The sequence below is a fragment of the Lynx rufus genome, unplaced genomic scaffold, assembly GCF_022079265.1.
Source record: "Lynx rufus isolate CCGP_SWC_20201006 ecotype Redwood Valley unplaced genomic scaffold, mLynRuf1.p SCAF_17, whole genome shotgun sequence".
In the NCBI taxonomy this organism is placed as follows: domain Eukaryota; kingdom Metazoa; phylum Chordata; class Mammalia; order Carnivora; family Felidae; genus Lynx; species Lynx rufus.
In genome coordinates, this window is record NW_025814831.1 from 12,823,477 (window position 1) to 12,846,037 (window position 22,561).

General features: G+C 46.7%; 1 protein-coding gene across 1 annotated transcript in view; it reads right to left on the minus strand.

The window, feature by feature from the left end:
* Positions 1 to 22,561, minus strand: part of SLC24A4 (solute carrier family 24 member 4) — a 64,145-nt gene that overhangs the window by 5,238 nt on the left and 36,346 nt on the right. Inside the window, exons 12-13 of the mRNA XM_047079735.1 lie at positions 7,131 to 7,297; positions 2,543 to 2,657 (exon numbers count right to left, since the gene is read on the minus strand). Coding sequence (XP_046935691.1) covers positions 2,543 to 2,657; positions 7,131 to 7,297 — 282 coding nt within the window. The remainder of the gene's footprint in view (positions 1 to 2,542; positions 2,658 to 7,130; positions 7,298 to 22,561) is intronic.

Consider the following 22,561-nt stretch of genomic DNA (forward strand, 5'->3'; position numbering starts at 1 on the left):
GACAAGCAGGAGTTTCGGTGCCCTCTCATGAACGACCCTGATGGTCTCATCAGTGGGGGGGGGGGGGGCGGAGGGAGCCGGAGAGAGAATCTCAAGCAGGACCCGTGCTCATCACGGAGCCCAACACGGGGCTCGATCCCACGACCGTGAGATCATGACCTGAGCCGAAATCAGGAGTCGGACGTGTTCGAACGACTGAGCCACCCAGGCGCCCTTACGATGATACTCCACCCCTGCCTCGCCTTTCCTCGGTTTCTGTGTCCCCACACTCCACAGGGCTCACTCTGAGATGACGTCCTCCCTCAGAGCCCCACTCAGCCCCAGCTCCCAGAGCCCCCTTTCTGACCTCACTGGGGCCGCCCCCTCCCCAGGCCTTAACCTTCTAGCATCAAGACCCCTGCCCCCAGACAGCCCGGACTCTGCGGGCAGTTTCTTCAACTGCATTCTCTTGCCCCCTTGACCTCCCATTGTATCAACCCAACAACCCCAGGGCCAGGGAACTTGCCCTCTCTCATCCGTGTGTTACTGGCGCTGGTGTGACTGAGTCCCACCCAACTTTGTGCCACAGAACATCAGCCAGGCCCTCGGGGCTCACTGCCTTTCCTATTCCTCCCTGTACTGGCTTGAACAGTGCCCGGCCCCGCAACTCACGTCTGCCCAGCACCTGTGAATTGGGCCTTATTTGCAAGGAGGATCAAAGGAAGGTGAAGTCATAACTGAATTAGGACGGGCCCTAATGCAGGGACCGGTGTCCTCGTGAGGACAGGGAAGTCTGGACACAGACGCACACACGGGGAAGACCACCACGTGCCCACGGAGGCAAAGACCATAGAGACACAGCCTCAAGCCATTCGGTCACCATTACAAGCCAGGAGAGAGGCCTGGGACAGACCCTTCAGCCTTTAGAGGGAGCACGGGCCTGCTACCACCTTGATTTTGGACTTCTAAGTCTCCAGACCCATGCGACAATCAATCTCTTATTTCAAGCCACTGAGTTGTGGTATTTTCGCTATGGCAGCCCTAGGAAATGAATGCATTCACCTCAAAGGTCACTGGATCACACCCAGTTCGCCTCAGCTGCTGTCCCCACTGTCCCCGTTCTCCGCAAGCCTCCAGCCTACGCCAACCACATTCCCACACTTCTCTCCCCTCAGCTCTTATCTTCTCAGGACCGACCGACCGACCCATCAACCAACCCTTTCTCCTAACTCGGAGGAATGAAAGGTCCTTTGCCGATTTTCCAGAGCCGACTTTCTCGTTGGGGACTTCTGTCCCCTCTGAGGTGTCATTCTGTGATTGGCCCCCACCTCCCGCCCCCCCTCCCCAAACTTTCACACTTTCATTGGTGGATGAAGATCTATGGAAATGCATGCTGGGTTGCTACCTCACCAGTGGAAACAGCCTTTATTCACTGCCCTTTACGGCTCTTTTGTTCTGCCATTAAACAGCATACAGGTTGACCCATGTCACATAGTGAGCCCTGACTTTAAGAATAGGAAAACAGAGGGGCGCCTGGGTGGCGCAGTCGGTTAAGCGTCCGACTTCAGCCAGGTCACGATCTCGCGGTCCGTGAGTTCGAGCCCCGCGTCAGGCTCTGGGCTGATGGCTCAGAGCCTGGAGCCTGTTTCCGATTCTGTCTCCCTCTCTCTCTGCCCCTCCCCCGTTCATGCTCTGTCTCTCTCTGTCCCAAAAATAAATAAACGTTGAAAAAAATTAAAAAAAAAAAAAAAAAGAATAGGAAAACAGAGGCACGTGGGTGGCTCAGTGGGTTAAGCGTCCGACTATTGATTTTAGTTCAGGTCATGATCTTGTGGTTCATAAGATCGAGCCCTGCATCAGGCTCTGTGCTGACCACACGGAGCCTGCTTGGGACTCTCCCTCTTTCTCACTGCCCCTTTCCCACTCTGTGTGCCCCCCCCACCCCCGCCTCTCTTAAATAAATAGATAACCTTAGGGATGCCTGGGTGGCTCAGCTGGTTACACGTCCGACTTCAGCTCAGGTCATGATCTCTCGGTTCCTGGGTTTGAGCCCCGCGTCAGGTTCTATGCGGGCAGCTCAGAGCCTGGAGCCTGCTTCAGATTCTGTCTTCCTCTCTCTCTGCCCCTCCCTGCTCGCACTCTGTCTCTCTCTCTCAAACATTAAATAATTCTTTAAATAAACTAAAAAAGAAAAAAATAGGAACCAGATATAGGATATCCCTGCTTGGCCGTCCTGGGACCTGAACACTCCTTGTTACTGTTGTATTTGGTATAAGAAGCTGGAGCTTCAGCTCTGTTCAATGTCGCACTGGTGACTTTAGAGCAAGTTCATTTTCATCCAAGTTTGCACAAGCAAATGCTTCCAAAGGGCTGGAGGCGTTATATCTTGGTAGTATTCTCTCCACGGATGGGATCTGCGGCCTGATGCTTTCCCACCATCAGCTGGCTCCGTAGCAGGACTTATCAACTACCAGGCAGAAGAGCCGTGAACTAGAACTCCGGTGGGGGCCGGGAGCCTGCATGGCGATGCTCACAGCTGTGGGGGCCGAGGCACCGTCCTTACCTTGTCTCGCCACGATTAAGCTGGCCATGCAGTCCGGAACACTCGTGCCTGCCGCCAGGAAAGTGATCCCCATGATGACATCCGGGATCCCAAGCGTGTATCCAATAATGGTCACCTGCAGAAGACGGGGGACAGGAACTCACGGAGGAACACCCCGACCTTTGCTTACTCTGAGTGTTTTCCGCTTGAACCACAGCACTGCTGTTTTATTTACTGTTTTCAAAAGTCTAGCAAACGCAGTCAGATGAAAACAAAAGTCACCTACCGTTTCTCAAGACCCACAGACAACCACTACTAACACTTTTCATGAGCCCGCGGCTCTCAAACTCCAGCATGTGGAAAATCTTCTGGGGAGGGAGAGGCTGGTTACAGTGCAGACTTCCGGGCCCCACCTCAAGTTTCTGATTCAGGAGGTCTGTGGTGAAGCCCAGAGTTTATATTCCTCACAAGTTCCCAGGTGGCCGGGACCCTCAGGCTACTCGTCTGGGAACCCGCTTGAAAACCACTGCTTTACAAAACATCCTTGACTTTCTCTTTGGGGTGTGTGTGAGAAAAAAAAACAGAATCAGATGACACTATCGACACAGATTTTGCAGCTACCTGTTTCATGTAATAATTGACTGTGAACACCTGTCCACCGCACATTCTCAACCACGACACTGTCTTAAACTGATGCACAGATTTCATTGCACGGCTCTGGAGTTTCAGCGCATCCCTCACCGGTGGATATCGAGGTGGTCTCTTTCCCACTGCGTATAAGTGACATTTATTGAGCACTTGCTGTGTACCAGGTGTGTCACATGCGCAATCTCAGGCTCTCTATTATCCCCACCCACTGGGGAGGGGCCACTCTCGGCGTGCTCATTTTACGCCCCGGGAAACGGAGGCTCAGAGAGGTTAAGCGGCATTGCCTGTGGGCACGAGGCTGGTGAGCCATGGAGCAGGGATTCTGGACCAGGTCTTTCCGACTCTAAAGGCCATGCGCCAACCTCAACCCCGTGCACCTTGTGCGTACAGCTTTGAGTTCTTACTGCCTCCTAAGGATAAGTCCAAGAAACAGAACCGCCGGCGGGAAGGACATGTGAGCTTTGAAGGATCTTGACGCTCGGTCACACAACTCCCCTGATAAACGCCTGACGCTTCAGAGATGGCTGGGGCCCTGAGTAGCAGCCAGATGGAAAGCCCTAGAAGCATCTGGATAACCCCATTCAAAATACTCATTAGCTCTGGCTTGCTTCCCCATCTAAAAACTGGGAACACTGGCATCTCTTAGGTAGTTCACATCTTGATGGATGGCTCCAATCCCAGTGAACAGTTGTTTGATTTAGACAAGCTGGTTTGCTTCTCTGAGCCTCAGTCCCCTCATCTGTAAAACAAGCTTGTTGATAAAGATTAAATGAGAAAGTGTGAAGTGACCATGCCTGGCCTGTGCAAGTGTCCGTAGGTGTGTGTTTCCCTTCTCTTTTTTTTTTTTTTTTTAAATTTTTTTTTCAACGTTTATTTATTTTTGGGACAGAGAGAGACAGAGCATGAACGGGCGAGGGGCAGAGAGAGAGGGAGACACAGAATCGGAAACAGGCTCCAGGCTCTGAGCCATCAGCCCAGAGCCCGACGCGGGGCTCGAACTCACGGACCGCGAGATCGTGACCTGGCTGAAGTCGGACGCTTAACCGACTGCGCCACCCAGGCGCCCCTCCCTTCTCTTTTAGTCATTCACCTTACAATCCATAGGGGCAGAGAAAATGAGGGTGATCAGATTCACAGAGCTCAGAGAGCGCCAGATGAAGTAGGCTAAGTGCAAAGCTCAGCCCTGGAATGTAGTCAGAGCATGTGGACTGCAACAACATCCCTCCCGGGACAAAACTTTGCAGGGGGGTTTGAAGATGCCCACCTGCTGAAAGACGGTACCCAGCTCAGCATCACCAGGTACAGGGCAGAGCGCACACTGACAGGCCCGCCCTGGTCTCTGCAGGAAGAGACACCGAGGAGGCCAACACGGACTGCTGATCCATCAATCAATGTTCAGTCTACCTTGGCCATGATGGAGATCTCCCTAAGTACAACCAGGCCATGGCCGACTTGCTTTCAGTGAGGGATGCCAGACATCATAAACACAGGAGCCTGGGTTATTCTGATGTTATTGGATGCCTCCATTTTTTTTTCTTAAATCACTGAACTGTGTGGCTAAGAAGCCAAAGGATGGAAGAACAGAAGGAAGGCCTCGTGTGTGCGTGCGCCATCCAGGGTGCTTAGGACCGGAGAGGCCACCTGAGTGTTGCTTTGCCCTGGACTCCGGCCCTGGGCTCTCTGAGCCCACCTGATACTCAGGCTTCAGAAAGGGAAGCAGAGGTGAGTCCAGACTCTGGGGCTATCTGTTGTGACCTAGTGGAAGTCACGGCTCCCCTCCGGTCCTCAGTCTCCCCAACTGTGCAAGGGAGCTGGACACGGCAATCCCTTTCGAAGGACCCTCCGTTTTGACACTGGCATTCAAGAATCATTTGCCCTGAAGGCTTAGGGGTGAGGGATGTAAAAGCTGGTGGGAATAAGGGGTGGGCAGGTGACCCTTCACTGCTCCCTGGCACACCGGTCAGGGCATAAGGAAAGTAAGCTCGTGTCCCTCTGGCCAGCACTTCTTGCTTCCGTAGAAATGAAGACTAACGTGGGGTGCTGTGAGCTATACCAATTTCTACTATCAGGGTCATTCCATTCCCTCCAAACTAAGGCGGGTTGACGTTCAAAACCGTAGGTAAGGGGGCCCCAGCAAAGCGGTTCCTGTGACCCCGGCCAAGCCGCTGCCATGACTCTGCTTTAAGAAGTGTGGGTGGGTAAGTCCAGGTGGTGTGGATGAGGGTGCTGTTAAATGTCCTGCCTCACTGCCAACTAATAGAGCGGATTTCAGAATACTACTGTTTTCAGTAGAGAAGAAAAAGTCTCACTCAGTCATGAATTTGATCTTATGTAATTCTCATAACCCACCTGAACGTCATGGAATACTTTTTTTTTTTTTTTACTTGCAGTTGTTAGTTTGGGAACGCACTTTAATAAGAGAAACCACTGGATCCTTTTTATCAAATATAAAGATAGGCTGGCATTAACCCTATTCAGAAAAATGTCAATTTACAAGTGTAATTCATTTAAGGAATAGTTTTCATGATCTTTGTCGTCCTTTTCTGGGGGTGGGGAGGGTTGGAGAGTAGCTATTTTCAACTCCTCCCACCCCAACACACACACACACACACACACACACACACACACGGCATCTATAAGGACTTTAGCCTTTATCTGAACAAAGCATGGAAGCAGCATTGGCTGCACCTTGCGGTGCGAACAGCTGTTAGCTTCGGCCGTGATCGATCTGTCATGCTCAGACCACGATGCCCGAACAGACACTTCCACTCTCCCAATGACCCTGTGAGGCAAGGATGATCGTCCCCCTTTCGTAGAGGAGGTGACTTGTGGCTCTGGAAGCTGAGTCACCTGAGTTCGTGGCTTGTGAGTGGGAGATCTACGATTCAAATTCATTTCCATGTGATCCCACAGCCCTTTTCTCCCCGCCACACTGCTCCTCTGGGGTTAAGGGAAAGGCGGCCCCTGTGCCTCTCAAACCAAGACTCTCTGCCCTCTGCAGCTGGCGTCAGGCATCAGGCTCTCCGCCTGAAATGTCTACACGGCGGTGCGAGCTGCTGACAGGTGAGCTTTCACAGCAACAGAAACAGCTGTCTGTCACTGCTCCTCTCCTGCTCCTGGGCTCCCTACGTGGAGCGGAAGGCGGGGGGACCCCATGGGGTGGCACACGGAGCAAGGGGGAAGGGGCTCCTGGTTGGCCCGCCCCAGGGGGCTGTCCCACATGGCCCAGAGGAGCTTACAAGGAACTGTGCCAATGCCTCTCTGCCTGCAAAACATCTGTCCCCATGGCATCAGAAAGCACCAGTAGGAGACTGATAGGCAGCTCGAGGTCACGGCTGAGATCATGGACTCAGGACCCAACACTGGGGACTAACCCCAACTCTAGACCTTACTGATTATGTAACTAATTGTGCCCTAGTTGGTAGTCGTGCAAGGGGGCCGATGACTCCATCTGGATGCCTCAGTTTCCTCCTCTGTAAAATGGGCAAAATAAAAAACACCTACCCCATCGGGTTGTCATGAGGGCAGGGGTTCTGGAAAGGGCTGCCTTGTGTTGTCTCCCTCACGTTCCCCCCAGGGACCCTGGAGAGGAAGGGGGCCTAGTGACTAACCCCCCAGAGATCCTTATACAGCAGCCACACCACCCCCGCCGTATTCCTCTTTGCACGGCACCCGGGCAGCATGTCTCACAATCTCCGTGTGAAGGTCTGTCTCCCTCAACGCGCCCCAACTCCTGCCTGGAAGGCAAGCGCCACGCAGTCTCTATCTGGGCGCCCCCGGTGCGCGGCACTGCCCCGCGCTCCTCTGCTGAACCTTTCTACCCAGCGACGTGCCAACGGCTGCGAAGGGAGGGACTTGCACAGCAGTGCCTGAGGCCGCTCTTTGAACCCAGGTCTCCCAGCCCCCAGCAGGTGCCGGGCAGGGGCTGTGCCTACAGACCGCCCTCGCTTCCTCCACTCACCAGCCACACCATCAGGTAGGAGAAGACAGCAATCCACAGCGTGGCGGTGATGAAGGTGACCATGAAGTACTTCTCCCAGCGGGGCTTGCTGCAGTTGGGGATGGTCACGCACAGGAGGAAGATGAGCGGCCAGGTGAACACCCACTTGGCTTTGTCCCCTCTTGCCTCTGCAGGGGGGCGGAGCCGGGGGCGGGGCGGGGAGAGAAACACATGCCGGGTTATACACCTGCCAGTCTACCTGTCCGTTTCGTTTCTCAAGCCGAACAAGACAACGCCCCCAGTGTGAGCCCCTGAACTCAGAAGTACACGCCTCCATAATGGCACCCTGGAGGCGATCTCAATAAGACAAGCCGGTAAGTGTTTGCTGACCGAATAACTTCCGTCAGTCCAGATCTTTCGTTCGTCAGAGTAAAGGAAAGCGAGATCCAGAGCCGGAACGGATTTGCCCAGGAGAGCTGGAGGGGGGGATGTGGGATACGGTGGGCTCTGCAATCAGACAGACCCGGGTCGGTGTTCAGACGACCTTGAGCAATCCCATCAACTCCCCCCCCCCACCCCCGACGGCAAGAGTTGTAGTAACAACAGTGCTATAATCAGTATACGGAGTCTTTGCTGTGTGGAGCAGGCATAGGGCTAAGTGCTTTGCCTTTTAGTGCTTTCTTCATCTGTTGAGTGGGAACGTTTTCTCTTTCTTGGGTATTCCAGGAATGACATGATGTACACAAAACACACGCTGCGGCATACAGTAGGTACTTTGGAAACCTCAGCTCCTTTGTTCCAAGATCATATGCTCGGCTCGTCGCAAACGCGAGACTAAAGTGTGGGTGTCCTGGCTGGCAGGTAAGACCTCACTGGCCCCTACCGACAGAATTGACAAACAATTCATCCATGGAGAAGTGGCTTCAATAAGCCTGTGTGCAAGCCTGGTGTCCTTAATTAGCCACTGAGTATGGGTGCACATGCAGACTCACAGTCAGCTTGTTGCCAATGAAACAGTGGAGGACGGACTTCTGAGGAGTCTCTCCTCCATAAAAGCAATGAGAACATTGGCAAAAATGGTCAGATCCAGCCTTTTTCAGAACTCTGGAAATGGACCAAAGGCTTGTAGTAATCCAGGCAGAGTTCACTTAAGAAAACTGGCTGCATATCAGTGAGAACAGTGAGCTTTGTGGAGTGTTAACTTGCTCTTTTTCCATTCCTTCCCACCACCTCTGGAGTAGCCTTGAAAACCATCATCCCCCCCCCCCCCCCCCCCCCCCCCCGGCATCCGCCGCAGGGGGCGGGACAAGGCTGGAGCCCCTTCAAGTCCATTCTGGGAGAACTGGCATCTTCTGACCTGTCTGGTGGTTTCCTGGAAGATCCCACTTCCAAGGCTGTCTTTATTTTTCCTGCATCAGAGCTCAGCCAGTGTGAACAGCTTTTTCCTTGGAGGCATTTGTTGAAAAGAATCAGAGGCAACTGCTGAACATCACAGTGTCCACGGGGGTGGATAACAGTTGGGACAGACAATAAGCTGACCAAACAGCTTAAAAAAACAAATTGGGGAATGGGATGCCTAGCGAGGGCTTTGAAAAGCTCCTACATATCTTGGTATCTAAAGACCAAAACCATATGCCCATGGTTATTCACATGCTCGGTGAAGATTTGAGAATGCCCTAAGCTGTCACTTCTGCCTCAGGGTGAGCCTCTGAGCAAGCAAGGAAGTAAAGACTAAGGTACAGTTGTAAACTTCCTGCCTCAGTGTTGAAGGTACGCCTCCAAACACACACAGAACTCATCAGCAAAGCCTGGAAGATTTGTTTTGATCCAGGCATCTAGAGAAATCTCTGTGCAATCATTAGATGACCCTCAAAGAACCTAGAAGCTATCTCAGGGGCTACAGTGAAGAAGAATACAGATTTTACAGAATTAGCTGAGAAAATTCACTAAACAAACATCACCAATAAGCAGTGGCAACAAGCAGCCCTGGGAAGGGAGAAGAATCTGATGTCTAGCATCATCAAATTATTATTTTAAATGCCCAGTCTTCAACAAGAAGAAATCATGAGACATGCAAAGAAACAAGAAAGTATGGTCCATACATAGGAAAAAAATCAGTCTATAGAAACTATCTCTGAGGAATTCCAGACACTGGATTTACTAGACAAAGACTTTATTTTTTTATTAATTTTTTAAAATGTTTATGTATTTTTGAGAGGCAGAAAGAGACAGAGTGTGAGTGGGGGAGGGAAGACAGAGAGGGAGACACAGACTCCAAAGCAGGCTCCAGGCTGAGCTGTCAGCACAGAGCCCGATGTGGGGCTTGAACTCACGAACTGTGAGATCATGACCTGAGCCAAAGTCGGATGCTCAACCGACTGAACCACCCAGGTGCCTCTATTTTTTTTATTATTATTTTAAAGTTTACTTATTCATTTTAGTAATTTCTACAGCCAACGTGGGGCTTGAACTCACCACCCGGAGACCAAGAGTCGCATGCTCTACTGACTGAACCTGCCAGGCACCCCTAGACTAGGCGGTTCTATAACCACTCCACAACGGAAAGAAATTAGAAGTCAACAACAGAAGGAAAACTGGAAGTTCACAAATATGTGGAAATTAAACAACATGCTCCTAAATAACCAATAGGTCAAAAAATAAATCAAAAGGGAAATAAGAAAATTCTTTGAAATGAATGAAAATGAAAATACAACATAACAAAACTTATGGGATAATAGGAAAGGCAGTGCTTAGAAACTGGTAGCTATAAATGACTATATTAAAAAAGAGGAAAGATCTTAAATCAATGACCTAACATTTCTCCTTAAGAAACAAAAAAAAGGGGGGGCGCCTGGGTGGCGCAGTCGGTTAAGCGTCCGACTTCAGCCAGGTCACGATCTCGCGGTCCGTGAGTTCGAGCCCCGCGTCAGGCTCTGGGCTGATGGCTCAGAGCCTGGAGCCTGTTTCCGATTCTGTGTCTCCCTCTCTCTCTGCCCCTCCCCCGTTCATGCTCTGTCTCTCTCTGTCCCAAAAATAAAATAAAAAAACGTTGAAAAAAAAAAAATTTTAAGAAACAAAAAAAAGGGCACCTGGATGGCCCAGTCAGTTAAGCATCTGGCTCTTGATTTTGGCTCAGGTCATGATCTTGGGATTCATGGGTTCGAGCCCCATGCTGGGCTCTGCACTGATAGTGTAGAGCCTTCTTGGGATTCTCTCTCTCTCTGCCCCTACCTGCTCGTGTTTTCTCTCTCTCCCAAAATAAATAAACATTAAAAAAAAGAAAAAAAAAGAGCAAATTAAGTCTAAAGAAAGCAGAAGAAAGGAAATCATCGAGATTACAGTAGAAATAAAAAAAATTGAAGAAAGAGAATAAAACTAAAAGTTGGTTCTTTAAAAAGATCAATGAAATTGACAAACTGTTAGCTAGGCTGACCATGAAAAAAAAAAAGGGAGAAAACTCAAGTTACTAAAATCAGGAATGAAAGAAAGTGATTGTTAACGAGGCTCACGCAAATAAAAAGAATTATTAAAGAAATATTATGAACAACAGTGTGGCAACAACTCACATAGCTTAGGTGAAACAGATAAAATCCTACCAAGACAGAAACAGCAAAGCTGGCTGAAAATGAAAAAAAATAATCCAAGAAGATTTAACAAGAAATTGACATAGTAACAACAACAACAACAACAACAACAACAACAACCCTTATAAGTTTACGGCCTTAAAGTACAGCCAGGACCAGATGACTTCATGGTGATTTCTACCAAATGTTTAAAAAAGAATTAGCATGAATCCTTCACAATTCTTCCAAAAGGTAGAAGAGCAGGGAACGGTTCCCAATTTGCTCTATGAAGCCAGTATTATCCTGGTAACAAAGCCAGACATCAAGAGAAAAGAAGCAGACCAATATCCTTATGAACACACATGCAAAACTCTTTAGCAAAATTCTGCCAAACTGAATCAAGCAAACATATAAAAAGGATCATAATCCCATGATGAAGTGGGATTTATCCCAGGAATGCAGGCTTGGTTCAAATATGAACTTCAATCAATTCAGCATACTATGTTAATAGAATAAAGGAAAAAAAAAAAAAGCTGCACAATCATGTCCACTGAGGCAAAGAAAAAAAAAAGGTATTTGACAAAATCCAACACCTTTTCATGATAAAACACTCAACAAACTAGGAAGAGATGAGAATTTCCTCATCCTGATAAAGGGCATCTACAAAACCCCCCATAGCTAACACAGTTAATGGTGGAAGACTGAAAGCTTTCAACAACATGAGGATGTCTGCTCTGATCATTTCGATTCAACACAGTACTGCAGGTGTTAGCCAGGAACGCTAGGCAAGAAAAAGAAGTCAGTCATTCAGCTTGGAAAGAGAAAGTAAAACTATCCTTATTTGTACATAGCATGATCTTGTAGAGAGAACATTCTAAGAAGTCTACACACACGCACACACACAATTACAATAAACAAATTTAGCCAAGTTGCAAGATATAAGATCAATATACAAAATTAAATTGTATTTCTACACACTGACCATGAACAATCCAAAAATGAAATTAAGAAAACCAGTTCCATTTACGATAGCAGCCAAAAAAAAAAAACCCCAAAAACAAAACAACAACAAAAAAACTTAGGAATACATGTAACAAAATTCCGAGATTTACATGCTGAAAACTACCAAACAACGTTGAAGGAAATTTAAAAAGCCTTAAATAAATGGAAAGACAACTGTACATTAAATCAGAAGATTTAATATAAAGATGGAAATGTTCCTCACAAACTGATCTATAGGTTCAGTGCAATCCCTGTTAAAATTCTAGCTGACCTTTTTTTGTAAAAATTGACAAGCTGTTGCTAATATTTATATGGAAATGCAAGGGACTCAGAACAGCCCAATCAATCTTGAAAGAAGAACAAAGTTGGAGGACTTACATGCCCTGATTTTAAAATTTACTGGAAAGCTACAAGCACTCAACAAAATGTGCTACTGACATAAGGATTTATCTATCAAAGGAATAGAATTTTGAGTCCAGAAATAAACTAACTCATCTATTTAAGGTGAATTCATATTTAAAAAGGGTGTTAAGGCTATTCAATAGGGAAAGGACAGTCTTTTAAACAAATGGTGCTGGGACACCAGTATATCCACCTGCAAAAGAATGAAATTATATCCCTCCTTCAAACCACACACAGAAATCAACTCAAAATGGATCAAAGGTCTAAATATGAGGTGAAACTATCAAACTTTCAGATGAAAACAAGGGCACAACTCATGCCATTGGATTAGGCAACGGTTTCTTAAAAGACACACACACACACACACACACACACACACACACACACAAACAAAAGAAGAAATAAATTGGATTTTACCAAAATTTAAAAATTCTGCCTTCAAAAGATACTATCTAGGAAGTGAAAGACAATCTACGAGATGGAAGAAAATATTTGGAAATCATATAAAGTTCTAGTTGGCAGAATATACAAAGAATTCATCACTTAACAATAAAAAAATCTCAATTTGAAAAGTAGTCATAGGATTTGAACAGACAGTTCTCCAAAGAAAAAATAAAAATAGTCAAGAAGTATGTGAAAAGATGCTCAACATATTTTGTCATTAGGAAATGGCAAATAAAATGGCTTTGTGCCCACAAGTATGGCTATGCCAAAAAGGACAGATAATAATATTGGCAAAGATGTGGGAAAATGGGGACCCTCCTACGCTGCTGGAGGGAATGTAAAACGGAGCCGCCTCCTGGAAAATAGTTTGGTAGTTCCTCACTATGCCTGCACACAAAAAACTTCTATTCGAATGCTCATCGCAGCATCACACATAATTGCCAAAAGGTAGGAACGACCCAAGTATCCATTAAGCAGTGAGCAAACAAAATGAAGAATAAAAACCCAATGGAATATTATTCATCCATAAAAAGGAATGAGGTACTGACCCACACTGCCATAGCTAAATCTAGAAAACATTGTGCAAAATGAACAAAGGCGGACACAAAAGGCCACATGTCATGTGAGTCCATTGATATGAAATGTCTAGAACAGGCTAATCCAACAGAGACAGAAAGATTAATGGTTGTCAGGGGACGGGGGGAACCAGAGTGTTCAAGGATGTGGGGTTTTTTCGGGGGGGGGGAGAATTTTCTGGAAATCTACAGTGATGATGGCCGAACAACTTTGCAAATACACTAAAAACCACTGAGCTGTCCACTTCATAAGGGTGAATTTTGTGATACACGAATTATGTCTCAGTAAGAAAAGGAACTGCAAAGTAGGCTGGCAGAAACTCTACTAGCTTTGCATGTCTGTGCTTGAATCTTCCTAAATCATTAAAAGCATATTTGCTAAGAAACCCTCCCCCCAGCCTGCTCATAATAATGAACAGAATATGGTTAGCTCAAAAATCAGCAAATCCATTCACGTATCCGTCCTAGAGATTTCATCAGAGAAACATTCGTCTTCCCAGATCTTCCTCTACATACATACATACACCTTTCTGTGCCTTGTGGTCTTTGTGCAAAGGGCAGAAAGGTTTCCTGCCTGATTGGTTTGTCCACAATTCCTGGCTCTTCCCTCATCAGCCCCCGCCCCAAGTCATCTAGGCTGCTGGGGAACGCCTAGGGCATCTCCAGAACTGAACCAAAACTCCGTGTCTAGGGGAAGAATTCACTTCAGGGAACTGTTAACTCGGAACACTTAAATTCTCGGGCGCATCTTTGGAGATCTATACAAATGCCACAGTAGAAAGGTCGTTTTCTTATTTTCACAGACACAACATTGTGTTGTGTTTCTGCCTGGGATGGGTTTCACATCTGGTTTGGACATCTACCCTGAGCTGGCCCCACCCAGCTGGCAAGCTCACGACCCACCATTGTTTTCTATAAAACAATGCTCCATCAGACCTGCTCTGTGCTTTTTCAACTGTTGGATGAGACCCATTGGTGGATTGTGAAATCAACTTAAGCGGGTGGCAACCGGCATTTTCTTTAAAAGAAGTAAACATTAAGAGTTCTGATCTATAGTAAGAATGAACTATTATCCCATGAGATTTGCTTCCTTTTTATAGTTGGCTGTATGTAAAATACTTATTGCTGTGGATCATGGTCAAAATATGGAAAACTGTGGAGTGCTCATGCTATGCCCCCCCCCGCCCCCCCACTATCCTACATACACCTTCCACCTGTCTTCACACTCTCCATTATTCGGACTCCTCTGGAAAACCTTTCCTCATTAGCTCAGTCCCTCATGATCTCTTTCTACAGTAACTGCTTTGAATTTTAAGAACACATAGATGTTTGTGAGTTACTGAAACTACCCAAGCTGACCTGCGGCCTTACTGCCCAAATCCACCATCCACACCTTTCCAGGATAGGGTGCAAACACGGCTGCTAGCAGCTTCTGGTGCCTTCTGCAGTAGCCTGGAGCATACGATTAGCAGGAGGTGATGCACTGTCCTACTTTCTAATAGCTGGCACTGCATAATTCAGCACTTTATGTACCGTTTTGTTCCCAGATTGCTGTGTATGCTGAAGTGCAATAGTTAAAGGCCAGGGACAAGACAGGCAGTGGGCAAAAGGTCTGGCATCTGACATGGGTTCAAATCCAGCTGGGTAACTCATCAGCTATGGGTCATAGGGCAAGCAGTCCCCCCAAATCCCTTTTTCTGACCTCAGATGGGGGTGATGATAGCAAACTGGGGGCTTGGGAACAAGACAGTACTTGTCAGTGCACTGGGGCTATGAAATACTGACCCAGCTTCAGATATTGTAGGGAGCTATCACCATGGCTCTCGGTGTTGGCTCAGATGTCACGGTCACTTGTATGAGTTCTGAAGCCAGAGCGCAAGCTGCTCACAGGCAAAGACTTTCTGGATTCTTACATTCTTGTGTCCTTGGCAGAGTCCAAAACATGAGAAATGATTGGGAAACCAAGGTCCAGCCAGGATATAGGGACGAGAAGAGGAAAAGACCATCTGACATAAAAACTAATTAAAAAAAAAATCTCACAGAGCAGATGTAAGAATTCTCATTTGAAAGAATCCTCTATTCCCAGGAGGGGATTTCTATAGATCACGCTGATGAAATGGAATTTCCTCAACTTCTCTGAGAGAACAGGACATGTCACGGGGATGTATTACCAGAATAGAGACAGAGAACCCAGTCACACCTGATTGGGGAAAGGAGGTGCAAATGTCCTGGAAATGCCCAGGCCTTGCTGGGTGGCTGGGCATGGGAATTCGGATTCACCGAGATTCCTAGGACAACTGTGACAGCAATCCTGATGGGGGGAGGCATTTTCTCCCAGTCACATTTGTGCTCTTGCCTGCCACTGGCCCAGGGGTGGTTTCTATCAGACTGAGTTAATCAGAGTCTGCTTCCCAGGATGAACTTGAGACCAATGGCAGCGTGTGGGCAAAACTGTGAAGTGAGGGTAGGAGAGGCAGAAGGATCAAGTTTCAGGGGCAAGGGCTGAAAGAGAGGCAGAAAAGGGGGATAGGTAGAAAGGGGCCTGCCTGATCATGTTTCCTGGCCCTGCTTGGTCCCGAGCCCTGCCTGCACCAGCCTCGGAAAACACATATGTACCTTTCTCAGAAATTTCCCTTTCCTGTTTGGGGGGGCTCTAGCTGGTTTTTGTTTCTGGTAGCCAAAGGGTCCTAAGCAGCAGTGAAGACAGAAACAGCCCTGCTGTAGGAGGGGTTTTTCATCCTGCTACCCTGGCCGGAAGCTTCTCACTCCTTGTTTTAATTCTGTGCTCACCACGCAGCCTCCTGCCCCAGGATGTGGTCTCCTGACATGTCCACCAGGCTGGGCCCCAGCTCGCTCATCTGCAAAGTGAGGACGAGGCTACATCATTCGTTCTCAGGACTTGCTGAACAACCATATCACCTGGGGTGGAGGGTGTGCTTAACATAGTTTCCCGAGCCCTACTGAGGTCCTACAGACTCTTTCTGCTTAATGCCTTCAAGGCTGTGCTCAAATACACGTTATGTTGCCAAATCCAGATCTAGTGTGTTTTAAAATGCACCTAGCATTGGTTTTAATCAAGTATGGTAAGATGCACAAAAATGATGGTTTTTTTATATATGAAAGTTTTTATATTCACAGATCCCTAGCAACAGGAGGTGAGGCATGCCACGCTGGGGAAGGACCAGGGTTGGTCAGCAGACAGAAGGAACAGGTGGAAAGCATTGGACAGGAGCCTTTATTGGGATTTCCATGGGAAAGAGCCAGTACAGTGGGAAGGCTTAGGATTGGCTAGTTTGAATAATGTCTGCAGGCTCTGGGTGTCAAGGCCATCTCTAATTATCTGGTATTTGACCCTAGGGTGGTCAGGGCAGAGGAAAACTGCCTCGTGGGGTGGGAGAGGCAGACAGAGGTGGCGGTTCAGAGTACTGGGATCTGGATTGGTTAGTTTGCGAATAAAAGGTATGCTCCTGCATAAGTTAGTAGTATGCAATCTCTAAAAATCAGCAAGTTCGAGTGCTTCTGGGTTGTACTGGCCAGCACCCATTCCTTTACTGGTAGCAGCACGCTACTGTTCCTTTAGAGAGCCAACCCCCCCATTACCACATCAGCCCATGTGGCTTGGAGGGCTGACTCCACCTCCTACCTCTATGGGTGGGTGTGTGATTCAAGCTTGGCTGATCATGTGTCCCATAAATACTTGGTGTGTGCATTCTCTGTGCTAGGCACCATTCTCGGTAGTGGGAATCCAACAGTGAACAAGACAGCAACCCTTTCCACAGAGGGGTTTACACAGGTTTGGGGCTGGGCGCACGACTAGAGTGTCAACCCTGGGGATTCTGCTGGGAATCGCTGCCTCTAATATCCACCGTCCCCTCCTTCTTATTAAAGGAATCCTATTACGCGTGCAACATTTTCCAGCTAGAAACCTTAAGTTCCTAGGCTTTCCTGCAGGTAGGAGGGGTCACAGACGGTGCTAGCAACGAGACGGAAGGGCAAGTCCACACGATGGAGCTTCTAGAAAGGTGAATATTTTCCTGAGGAGACAAGACTAGTGACACGTGTCTTCTGCCCTCCGTCCTTCCTCCTTGTTCCTGGCTGAAACACGGGCACACCAGAGTTGCAGGAGCAACTGGCAACCCTGAAGACAAAAGCCACCCATTAAGGATGGAGGAACAGAAAGGGGACACTGACGATATGCTAGAGCTACAAGACTAACTTCGAGTCCCTAACTTCAGGGCTTCTTTCTTGTTAGGTAACAAGAACCCCTTGAGGCGAAGGTTCGGTCACTTGAATTTTCTGTTACATGCAGCTGAATGCAATGTTTAGCTCAGACAGGGGCACAGCCTGTGCAGTGAATTAACCCAATGGGATGGGAGCCTGGACGGCTGGAAGCCATCTCTGTAAGATGCCCAAGGATGGAGCCACCCCAGGGAAAGCACCGCCCGGAGACGGACGGTGTCTTGTAACCATCTGAGCCCAACGTTCAACTTTGCCTGAAGGTAGATTCTCCCAGAGAACTTGCCACTATGGGCTTTTTGGCTCACCAGCCTGAACTGGGTTTCTCTAACAGTAAAAGAGTCTGGACTGATTCATGGGTGAAATGAGTTTTTTGGGGGCAGGGAGCTGCAAGGGTAATGCAGCAGTGTCTATGCCTCGGGACATCTCCCCCAACACCACCAGCAGCAGCCCCTGCTGGCTCCCACTGCCTTTCCTTCAAGTTCAATGTCGGGGACATCTGAGATGCTCTGCACAGACTCCAACTGACGTGCAAACACAAGAGAAAGAAGGGCTGCAGCTGTTTGTGTCACTAAACTCTCAGGTTTTTCTTCTGAAGTAGAAAATTACAATATAATTATGTGGCAAAAATCCTTAAAATGAACTGTAACAAAACAGATGGCTAATCATACTAGAGGCAAAAATTGAGAACGGATACAATTGCTGATGAAAATTTCAAACACATTCATTTGGACAGTTCTCTAGACACGCCAACTAAGGGAGTGGTTAACTTGTGGCACGTGGGGCTGTGTGTCGCTGCAGGATAGAGGTCCACGAACCCTGGGGCCGGGAGCATCTGCACGACCTAGGGAGTGTAGCCATAGACCAGGGGTCCTCAAACTTGAGGTTAAATCTGAATTCTCTGGAGAGCTCCTTAGATGCTCCCCAGAGCTAATGGCTTGGCAGGTCTGGAATGGGGGACCCAAGAATTTCCATTTCTAACAAGATCCTAGGTGCCTTGCTTGTACTGGGACCACACTTTGGGAACCACCATTTCTGATGAACTCCGTATTGAAAAACAGCATGTAATTAACAAACTAAAAATTCACCCATTTAAACGTACAATTAGTATTTGTATATTACGAAGCTGTGTAGCCATCACCACTATATAATTCCACATGGTTTTCATCACTCCCAAAAGAAACCCTGTACCCATCAGCAATCATGCCCCATTCCCCCTCCTCTCTTCAAACTCTGGCAACCACTGACCTGCCTCTACAGATTTGCCTATTTTGGACATTCCATATAAATGGAATCACAATATTTATCTGTGTCTGCCTTTCACTTACATGTGTTTCCAAAGTTCATCCATGTTGTAGCAGGTATCGGTATTTCCTTCCCTTGTATGGACGAATAATATTCCATTGTATGACTACACCATATGCTTACCTGTCATCACTTGATGGGATATTTGGATTGTTTCTACTTCTTGGCTACCATGATTGAGGCTATGAACATTCATGAACAAGTTTTTGTGTGGGCACAGGTTTTCATTTCTCTTGGGCATACAGCTAGGGGTGGAATTGCTGCGTCATATAGTAACTTTGTGTTTAACTCTTTGAGGAACTGACAGAGTACTTCCCAAGAGGCTGAACGATTAGGCATTTCTAACAGCAGCGTGTGAGGGTTCCAATAGGTCCGCATCCTTGCCAACACACTTTCTCTTTTGAACCTTGCCATTCTAGCGAAGGGGTATTTCACTGCAGTTTTGATCTACATTTCCCCGATGACTAATAATGTTCAGCATCTTCTCGTGGACTTACTATTTGTACATCCTCTTTGGAGAACTGTCTATTCAACTCCTCTGCCCATTTTAAAAATTAGGTTGTCTTTCTGGTGGTGGGTTCCAAGAGTTCTGTACATATTCAAGATACTAGATCCTTATCAGAAATACGATTTACAAATGTTTTATCCCATTTTATGAGTTGTCTTCTCATGTTCAGTGTCCTATAAATCACAAAAGTTTTACATTTTGATGAAGTGCAGTTTACGCTTTTCTTTGGCTACTTATGGTTTAAGAATCCATGGTCCAATCCAAAGTCATGAATGTGGACACATGTTTTCTTCTAAGACTTCCATATTTTTCGCTATTACATTTAGGTCTCTATTTCGTATTGAATTATTTTGACGTGAGTTTGGGATACAACTTCACTTCTTTTTTTTTATTGTGGTTATTTTCCTAGCAGCATTTGAAGACTCTTCTTTCCCCATCGATCTTGGCACTCTTATCAAAAATTACTTGACTTTAAAAGCATCGGGTGTATTTCAAGACTCTCAATTCTATTCCATTGATCTACACTTCTGCCCTTATTTTAGAACTAGTCTTGGTTACATCTTCGTAGTAAATTTTTTTAAGTTTATTTATTTTGAGGCAGTGAGAGTGCACAAATGGGAGAGGAGCAGAGAGAGAGAGGGAGAGAGAGAGAATCCCAAGCAGGCAATGCAGGGCTCGAACCCATGAACTGCAAGATCATGACCTGAACTGAAACCAAGAGTCGGACACTTAACTAAGTACCTAGGCACCCCTGTGGTAAATTTTAAAATCAGGAAGTGTGAGTCCTTTAACTTTGATCTTTTTCAAGATTGTTTTGGCTATTCAGGGTCTCCTGCATTCCCATATGAATTTTAGGATTAGCCCACCAATTTCTTGCAAACAACAACAAAAAAAGCGAGATGGGATTTTGATTGTTCAGGATCTGAAGATCAATTTGGGGACTTAAGTCATTTAAAATATATTTTTTTAATTATTAAATGTTTATTTTTGAGAGAGCAGGGAAGGGACAGAGAGAGAGGGAGACACAGAATCCGAAGCAGGCTCCAGGCTCCAAGCTGTCAGCACAGAGCCCAATGTGGGGCTTGACCCCATGAACCATGAGATCATGACCTGAGCCAAAGTCAGATGCTCAACCGACTGAGCCACCCAGGCGCCCCTCATTTAAAAGATTTTAAATCTTCCTATCCAGAACATGGAATCTAGATCGTTGAGGTCTTTCAATGATATTTTGTAGTTTTTAGTATGCACTTCTTATGCTACCTTTGTTAAAGTTATTCCTAAGTATTTTATTCTGTTTGATGCGATTACAAATGAAATTGTTTTAATTTCACTTTCAGGTTAACGGTTACTGGACAGAAATACAACTAAAATTTGTACATTGCTCTTGCATCCTGCAAATTTACAGTTTTTTGGTGGATTCCTCAGGATTTTCCGTATGCAAGATGTTATCTCTGAATAGTTTTACATTTCCTTTCTCATCTTGAGGCCTTTTATTTTTTCTTGCCTGTTTGCCTGAATAAAGGCTCCAGCACAATGTCGGATAGAAGTAGTGAGAGTGACATTTTGGTTTTGGGTCCTGATCTGAAGGGGAAAGCTTTCAGTCTTTTCACCGTTAAGCACGATATTAGCCATGGGGTTTTTGTAGACCTCCTTTATCAGGTTAAGTTTTCTTCTATTCCCAAGTTTGTCACGTGTTTTTTTTTTTTTTTTTCCCATCAAGAAAGGGTGTTGGGGGGCGCCTGGATGGCTCAGTCGGTTGAGCGTCCGACTTCAGCTCAGGTCACGATCACGCGGTCTGTGAGTTTGAGCCCCGCGTCGGGCTCTGGGCTGATGGCTCGGAGCCTGGAGCCTGCTTCTGATTCTGTGTCTCCCTCTCTCTCTGCCCCTCCTCCGTTCATGCTCTGTCTCTCTCTGTCTCAAAAATAAATAAATGTAAAAAAAAAATTAAAAAAAAAAAGGGTGTTGGATTTTCTCAAACGCTTTTTCTCTATGGAGATGATCATATGTTTTTCCTCTTCAACAATGTGGTGTCTTGTTTCCTCATACGTTGAGCCAATCCTGCATTCCCAGCATAAATTTCATTTTAACTCCATTTCATAAAGAGGAAAGCAAAGTTCCATGAAGGTTACTAGACTGCCCCCAATCTCACAGAAAACTAGAGGCGGAGCCCCAGACTCTGCCTCCCCAGCCAGCGACCTCCAGGCTGGCCTTTGTGGAGAGGCAGGGGGTGAAGGTGAAGCACGGTCAAGGCTAGATCAATGACTGACCTCACCGTCACCCCAAATTTGTGTTGTGTCTTCACATCTTGGAGGTGGTTTGCACGCACACTCTCTCTGTTCTTCACATCAACTTTTTGGGGGACATTCTCCCTACTTCACAGGTTAAGTACATTGAGGTTTGGTGAAATTCAGTGACATAAACATCTCAGAAAGCGAGAGGTAGTGCCAGGACTTGAAAGCAGATCTTCAAAGTTTAGATCCTCAGTCCTTTCTACTATATTGCTCGCCTGCCCTGAGTTCCCTGCTTTCAAGGCCTGGGGACATCCTTTTGCTACCCACCAGCTGTCCATCTAGAGCCTTCAACTCTTAGCTCATGGCTGTGATCTAAACAGAAAAGTCCTCTGGAGAGGAAACCATTAAAGTTTTCTTATTCCTTGGGGCAAATGAACTTTAGAATCAATTTTTAGCTTTCAAAACATTTTTATCCTTAGACTTAGATATCGTCCATATTTAGACTTAGCATTAAATTAACTGCTTTCTGGGGCACCTGGGTGGCTCAGTCAGTTGAATATCTGACTCTTGATTTTGGCTCAGGTCATGATCTCACGGTTCCTGAAATCGAGCCTCGCACAGGGCTCTGTGCTGACAGTGTAGAGCCTGCTTAGGATTCTCCCCCCACCCCACCTTTCAAAATAAACAAACGTTAGAAATAAATGAATTGCTTGCTTTCTGAGGGGCATAGAAGCTCCATAATTAACTGAGGCTAGACTGCCAGGTTCAAATCCCAGCTATGGTATATGCTGTGCGAACTTGGAAAGTATTAAGCCTCTCTGCGTCTTCAGTTTCCTCATCTGTAAAATGGGGAGAACCATGGTTCCTACCTCACAGCACTATGGAAAACTAAAAATGAGCCAACATAAGTGAGGTATTTAGAATAACACCCGGTGCTGGGGGGGCGTCTGGGAGGCTCAGTCAGTTAAGCATCTGACTTCCGCTCAGGTCATGATCTCACGATTCACAAGTTTGAGCCCCGAGACAGGCTGGAGCCTGGAGCCTCGTTCTGATTCTGCCCCTCCCCCACTCACGTTCTCACTCTCTCAAAAAAAAAAAAAACATACAAAAATAATAACACTCGTTGCCAAGTGAACACTAAACTTAGCTAGCTATTGTTGATGTTAACAATTGTATTAACTTCCAC